Below are 8,062 nucleotides of genomic sequence, written 5' to 3'. Positions count from 1 at the left end.
TGAAATAAAATTTAGATTCTTATTCCTACATACAAAGGAATAGCCCTGGAATACCACTATCACTGGCAGCGTAGGCATTAGAGGGAGGGAAGCCATTATCCTCCTTTTATGTGGCACTCATTATCTGGAATATCAAATCCAGTTATTACAGGAAATATATTAATAAACTTCAGTAAACATAGTGGAGAGCCACCAAGGCCAGACCCTATGCCTTGTGGCTGGAAGAAGTGGATTTGTTCTGCCTGGAGGAGAAAGGGCTTTTAAGTCTGAATAACCTACAGTCTACAAGGAGGTTGTCAAGGCTCTTTATTAAAATGCCTGATGGGAGATTGAAAAATGGGAGTACTAAATTGAAGCAGAGGAGGTTTTGGCTGGATACAGGGGAGGGAGAAAAGCATGATGATGAAAGTAATTAAGCTGAGAGAGGTTGTGCAGTCTCCATCCTTGGAGATTTTCAAGACCAGCATTGCATAAAGCCTTGAGTGAGCTGACCCCACTTTGAGTGGGAGGCTGGACTGGAGTCATTCTGAATTGCCGTCTGGCCTGGATGGTGCTGTGATTCTATAGACCTACTAAAGTTAATACACATAGTACTTTTATGCAGCCACTTAAGACATTTAATTCAAATGATTTAACTTTCCTAAACATTCCCCAACAGCCAAATTTAAATGATTCTTCTGAGAATACACTGTGATGCTCTGCAGTAAACAAGCTTTTGTTGTCTTCTCTTCAGTAAGATGAGAGTACACAAAGACAACAGCAAGATGCTAGGATAAAGATAATTGTTAAATCTATTGCTAATTTGTCCTTCAGGAAAGTTCTCTAGGCTTTCCCAGATAGGCCTCTCTATCAACTGAACTGCCTCTCTATCAACTGAACTATAACTGTGAAGATGTGATGGTCTTATCAGCTTCTGTTAGAAAGTTAGAGGGCAATTCAGGAGAACTGGAGATTCCAGTTCCAGATAGTTTCTTGTTGATTCACAAATAAAATAATTGTTGTAGCCTAAATAATAATAAAAAATTTAATAGAACCCTATATAGCAAAGCAAAGATACTTAGCTCCTGCAGTTCCCATTGATGTTAATAGAGTTGGATCTGCTTCCTACCTCTGAAAATAAGGCAGAAATTTCTAGGCCATTTCATGCACTCATGAATACGTAAGGCTGGGTGTATAACTTCACCTAAAGTACATTACCTAAAGAGGTACTCTTTTTTTTTTCCTTTATGGGATAGCCTGGTCTTTCAAACACACAGCAGATAGCAAAACAAAAGAGATTAGGAACAATTTAAAATCTCTTAAATTTACGTAATTTTTATTAATCCTCTATCATGCAAGTTCAATTGATGGGAAAGAGGCACACATGTTGGTTTAAGCACATGGAATATGTGTTGCTAGATTAGGGGTTTTTGTCCAGAGGTCATACTTGTCAGCAAGAGAATCATGATTGGAATATTGATTATGTAAACTACAGTCTAGTGAACTATTTTTCTAGGAGGTTGGAAATAACTCTTACTTGCTATCAAAATGTCTGTCTCAGGAGGCACCATAAGGCATGTTAAATAGTCTGATTTTACAAATAACTTCCTGTTTCTTTTTTTTTCCTCTGATGGTAGACATGCAAATTTTGCAATTTGTTCAGACTGTGTAATATTTTTAAAAGTTTTGAATGCTGGCTGCAGTAGTTTTGTGGATTCTAGGAACCAAACAAATATCTCAGTCAGACATGAAAACGTTTGGTTTTTTTTTTAATATGGGTCATTTTTTTGATCCACAGAAGCTTTTTCTTTCTGCAAAATCCTGAAATACTAAATTCTTAAACAAACTTTTTGGGGGGCATTTTTAAAGTTTATGCAAAACTATTAAAGGATTCTAGTCCTCTGTGTTAAACTCTATAGAGTGGAAATTAATCTTTCTATAGTTGTGGGCAAATATATTGTATCAGAAGCATTGAAACTTGTCCTGATGCCTTGGAGAGTGCAAAGAGGTTTCTCAGTCTGCAGTCAGGGGGGAAGATGTATTCTTTTTCTGAGGCTCTGGTGTGGGTTCAGACATCAGCGACAGGTTCTCAATAGCGCATCTGTGTTAAGACCTGAGGCAGGCATCTCTATGCTTGTAGGTTTCTTGTGGCAATGAAATTAGGGCATGCTCAATCTTTTTCATGTTATAAATCATAGTCTGTTCATTTGAAATTTCTTTTGCATTTTCCTGTAGCACTGATCTTCTTAATTTTGTTGATAAAAGCCATATCTAAAAAGTATTATATTTCTAAATAGCAGATCAGATCACTCATTAAGTCTTATATATTAAAATTTCACTCAAGAAGGCCTAATAGAAGTAAAAGTAGGTAGTTCTTGTAAAAGGTAGCAATGGAAATGACCAAAAGATCTGCAGACTAAATTTTCACAAAAAATAATCACAATCTGCATTAATTCTTCAGCTGCAGGTTGAGTGGGCAAGGTGAAAATTAGTGAGTGGGAATGCCTTGTACTGTGAGCAGAAGGAGATGGTTAATTGCCATTACTAATGAACACTTCGAGATGTTCCAAACTTCAGCTTTGTTTTATGCTGCAGTGTAAAAAGTTACTCGATATGTGAACTGATAGTTTTAATCAGTCAAACAGGCATGATTTTGGCCTCTTAGGTCCTTCCTGAGCTCATGAATACACTTGTTCTTTAAGGAGGGATTATGTTGATATTGAACATCGAGAGAAGTGTGTTGGAACATTAAAGGTTGCTCAGGCAGCTAGAAACAAGTGCAAATGGTTATGGAGGGAGAAATGTAAAGAATTGGGACCTTTTCAGTTAAAGAGAAAAAAGAAAATAAAGAGGAAGCAAAGTAACAAAAGCAGAACACATACATACAAATCAAAATGTAGTTTTAAACAAGTCTTTTCCTCAAATATAAAGATTTGGTTGAGTCAATTTAAAGTGTTCCACCACAGTAATGTGATGAGTTCCTGAAACTGATTTTTTTTTTAAATACTGTACTTAATAGTTTATTTATTTTTCTTGGAACAATGCTTTTGTAATCACACATGTATCAAATGTGCACAGAGTAGGAAGTCACACACTTGCTCATGAGCTGATGAAATCAAATTGGAGGGTATTGGTCCAAGGGGATGAAAAACTCATGGTACCATCGGGTTAAAACTGAATGTCTCCCCATTGATGGTATTCACACAGGAATCAAGGGAAATGTGTAGAGGGCATGGTGGAAATTTTTGACATGCTGCTGGCTACTGCTGCTCGGTTTCGCATGATGAACCTTCAAGGGGAGGAATTCGTGTGCCTTAAGTCCATCATCCTGCTCAATTCTGGTAAGTTGTGTGCTTTGCTGTCGCTTGGGTAATTGTGGCTGCTTCTGCATGTGGTTGAACACTGCTTGCTGTCCTTAATGGCATTTTCATTTTGAGACAGCAGCAATGGAAAGGGGTTTTCAACACAGATGCAGGCAGGACCTCCAGGCAGCGGTGGGCGCAGTCAAATCTGTCTGGTGATGTAGATAAGACCTAGTAAATGGATGCAGTGAGTAGATGACACATTGTGTGCAGCTGATGTGGAGAGTGGTCAGAGGAGTGCTTTGAACTAGATGTTGGCAGGTCTTAAAACTCTGCTTACAAGACACTGAAGTAGCTGGAACCCCACACATGTCACCCAAAGGCAATGCTTAACTGCAGTGCTCAAGTGATGGCAAAATAAAAGAAAATAAGGGCAAAAATGTGATTGAATTTATCATGGTTTAGTTTATATTATATTATAGGCATCTAAAACTGAAGTAATCACTTTCCACTTCCTTTATAGTTTTTAGCTGTAAATCTCATCCTGAGGTACAATTCAAAAATAGAGGACTAGATAAGAAGTGTAAGGTTATGATGATTTGAATTTTACATTAAATGATTGAAAAAGCAAATTTAACTTCAAACTTGTGACAGAAAACTTCTGTTGCACACCAGAGGACTCTTTTCGGTTTGAAATGAAAAAAACCACTCCAGAAAATTTGTTTTTATATGCAGAAATGAGACCCATGGTATTCTCATAGAAATGATAGACCTCTAATATAATAATGTAGGCACCAAACTAAAAAAATTTAGAGAAAATTCCCTGGTTAGCTCTTACCTGGTGACTAAAGATGCCAGAGTTCCCAATGCTGAGGATTTACCTACTTGTAAAGTTATCCCTGTTGCCTTTGAACTTGTGGGTGGTACCACCCTCTAGAGAAAACAGATGTGGAGAGCTCTGTTTTCGTTTTATCCAGTTGTCTAACAAATCACTTGCCCAAATTGCAGGAAAAAGAAATGTAGGATATTGACATCAAAGGCTAACTGTAAACACAGCAGATGTTGCTTTAGTGATCAGGCACTTTTCTTTATGGAAGCTTGGATGTTGTCTCCTCAACAGAGAAGTCTAAGCAAAATTATGTATTTATACAATCTAATACAAAATGCTTTATGTATGTTCTATGAGATATGAATGTGGTTCAGGTTTTGTTGTGGTTGTAACTAATTGCCAAAAAGTAACATTTTAGGAAAGCAAGTGGCATATTAGGAATGAAGGGCTATTGTCTTATCTTAATTGCCAGGATAAGACAATTCTAATTACTCTTTGACATTTTATTTTCCTTTTATTGCCCTGGTAATTATAACAGAATATTTCCTAGAGTTAAATATTCTTCCTGGAAAGTAATGCTCCTCCAGAATTTTAGCTAATATATTCAAAGCTAATATATTAAAAGTTCTTAAATAAATCTAGAATATGTAATTGATTTATAAAACTTTTGAATTTCAGTTAGAAAAAATGGAAGTGAAAGTTTGAATAAAAGAAATTAGATGTTCATGTCTTGAACATGAAGAATTTAAGTCACGCTCTTGAGAAATTTTGTGCCTATGTTGTATTTAGTGTTGATTCATAAAACAAAATATTTTATTCCAACAAAGCCCTGCCAGGCATCACCAGCTATCCTTCATAAGCACATCTCACTGTGTTAATGGCATTTTTTCGTTACAAGATTCCCCTAAGGAAAAACTTAAAAAAAGGAAAAAAAAATTTAAAAAGCATATATATATATATATTTAGAAAGTGAAGTCAGTGATAATCAGATGCACATTTCCTTCTGCACATAAGAGAGAGGGGACCACTGTAAACTGAATGTATGTATGGCCACAGAATATATGTCTATATTGAATGCCATTATCTTTATGCATAAAGGTGCATTTCAGTATTTGTATTCCTACAACAAACTAATTTCATAACTAGACAGTGGGAATGTGGATACAAGTTTCTGACTGTCAGACTCTCGAGATGCTCAAATTAAGAGGCATTTGACTGCAATACAGAGATAGTAGCGTAAATTGGGGTATGTGTAAGAGTTGTGTAAGTGTTTGGCATAGATCATCTAAAATGTCTTCTGGAGATGCTTTACTTTACAGAATGTAGCCAACCTCCTTACATAAAGTGTTGGACAGATATGAAACATTGTATGCTGTGAAGCATTTGTGAGATAGCTGAGTTGGTTAATCCAAGGAAAGAGAAGGTAAAGGAGGGTCTTACTGCAGCACTCAGACAGCTGATGAACAGCTGGAGTCAGGGCCAGACCCTTCTCAGAGGTGCAAGAGGAAAGGACAATCTGCAATGGAGACAAACCACAGTGAGGGAGATCCTGACCAGTTAAACAGAACAAAAAATCTACCCAGTGAGAAGTTTAGCACTGGAACAGGTTAGCCAGAAAGATGTAGGATCTCAATCCTTGCAAATAATCAGAACTCAGCTGGACAAAGCTCTGGGCAGCTTGTTCTAACTCTGAAGTTACCACTATTTGAGCAAGAGGATGAACTAGATGACCTCCAAATCTACCCTAACCTGGTTTCTTTCTGTGAGTACATACGTAAATATTCACAAATCTTCTACTAAAGAAACAGCAGATAAACACACAATGAATTTTTGGCTTATTATGCTGTCTGCATTATATATGCATGTGATTAAACTAGCAGATCTCAAAATGGTTTAAACAAGTGGATTAATTAAACAAATAGGACTGATTATGCACATCTCATGTGTAAAAGCAGTCCACATTTGCATTCTAAATCTTTATATGGATTTAATTCAGTGAGTGTACACAAATATTTCTTTATTAAGTCCTTGGACATCTGGAAGTCTCTTCACATGAAGTAGTGTTGTTTATTGCTTTTGTTGGACCTTTCTGATTTTGCAACATCTTGCAAGGCTGTTTAATATCTTTACACTCCTTTTCCATGTGGTTTTGGACAAAACACAAATTTTTCTTAATTTTTTTTTTTTTTAGATTTGCTCAGTTCATGTAGAAAGGATGGAAGGTTTTGCTTGTAAACCAAGGTAGATGCTTCCACATTTTTCCTGAGATTTTAAGGTGACAACATGTCTGTAACAACAAGGACATAATTGTGTCCATCTATATAGCAAACCTAAAGGTCCCCCTCTAAAGCTGCAGGAATAAATCTTTTGACTAAAAAGCAAAGTAGTGTTTTTGAAAACCACATTCAGCTATTACTTAACATTGGAAAATAAGTATTAGAATCATGAAAGGGCAACATGATGCCAGATGTTTTACTTTTGAGTGTATCAGAGAAGAGGAATGGTGCTATGTGGCAAAGCAACAGGCTTTCATTTTGGACATGAAGATGTAGGTCACATCTGCCTTAGCAGCTGATTTACCTAATTAGTTAGCTGGTTAGTCCACAGAGCTGGAAAGATTTTGCTGATTTGATGAACACAGGAGACCTCCTGATACAATTGTTCCACGTGACTGCTTGTGATTCTTTTCTCCTGATGTTTTTCAGTTCCTGATAAATTGTGCTTATTTATTTCTTTATTTTGCGGGCTGGATGATTCCAGGAGTGCATCGTACAGAGATGAATTTCCTCATACTTCAGCCTGTCTTGCTGCAGCTTCAGAGCAATTGGGTGTAGTGGAATACTACAGAGCAATTGGGTGTTGTTCTGTGAGCCTGAACTCTAAATGTAAAAAAATACTTTAAACTGGGGTTTATTGTGACAGAAAAGATTTTGAGGACATTCTCTTCTACAGTAACATGCAATGAATATATAATTATATATGGTGAGAGATATATAATTCTATCAGTGTATGCCAAGGGCTGGCATGGTAGCACTGCAGCCCCCGAGGGATCCTGTTCTGGTATGCGTTATGGGCATGAACCAACAGGCTTTGCTTGCTTGTGGGGTGGTGCTTTCTCTGTTCTTGTGCCTGTTAGGTTTTACAACACTGACTTACAGAAAGAGCTGGAAATCTACCTGGTAGCTATTGAATTTAGGCTTGGAAAGGCCTTGGAGACTGTTAAATTTCACTTTGCTAAGGCAATTTTCTGCACCCTCATTTGAAAGCTCTGCTTACATGTGTATGAGTATGTGATAGCCAGCATTTTTTTTTGGGGCAATCTCTGGTCAATGGCCTGGGGCAGGAGCAATCACTGTGAGGCTGTAGAAAGGAAAACTGAACATAATTTTCCTTGGCAGTTATTGACTGGCAGTTGCCTGAATTCTCTACTGTTATTGGGGAGTGCTTTTTTGATTTACAGTTTTTAATAGCTTCTAGACTAGACCTAGGTGAGAAAAAATTCCTCCCAAAAATTCTTTTATTTTACTAGTGTCAGTAATATGAAGCTATGGGGTATTGCTGCAAGAGCACAATAGTTTCCTGTGGCTGAAGTAAACTCCTCTGGAGGCACTGTGCATTTATGAGATTAATATTTCCTTCTAGTGGATTGTGCTCTGCCAGTGATATTTTAGAATCTTGCCCCTACAGGTATATGTTAAGCTATCAAGCCTTGTATTGTCAATAGGCATATGTGAGGGTGTTCAGAGTCAGCTGAGAAAGATTCAGCTGAGAAAAGCTCAAGGACCAGTTTCTGTTTATGGATTTCAGTAAAAATAATAATAATAATAGCTATGAAAAGCCATGTGAGAAAAGAGGCCACTGTACTATCTATCTATATCAAATTTGAAGCAACACCTATTACCAAATTAAGAACCCTGACTGATAATTTTCAGCAGTTGAACTATGTTGGAGT

At 37.0% G+C, this 8,062-nt stretch overlaps 1 protein-coding gene across 1 annotated transcript in view; it reads left to right on the top strand.

The window, feature by feature from the left end:
• The window catches only part of ESR1 (estrogen receptor 1), a 101,158-nt gene that overhangs the window by 88,649 nt on the left and 4,447 nt on the right, over positions 1-8,062 (top strand). The window contains exon 6 of the mRNA XM_005420121.2: positions 3,187-3,320. Within this exon, the coding sequence (XP_005420178.1) occupies positions 3,187-3,320 (134 nt within the window). The remainder of the gene's footprint in view (positions 1-3,186; positions 3,321-8,062) is intronic.

Source organism: Geospiza fortis, unplaced genomic scaffold (assembly GCF_000277835.1).
Source record: "Geospiza fortis unplaced genomic scaffold, GeoFor_1.0 scaffold162, whole genome shotgun sequence".
Classification (NCBI taxonomy): domain Eukaryota; kingdom Metazoa; phylum Chordata; class Aves; order Passeriformes; family Thraupidae; genus Geospiza; species Geospiza fortis.
This window is presented reverse-complemented; position numbering and strand designations above follow the sequence as displayed.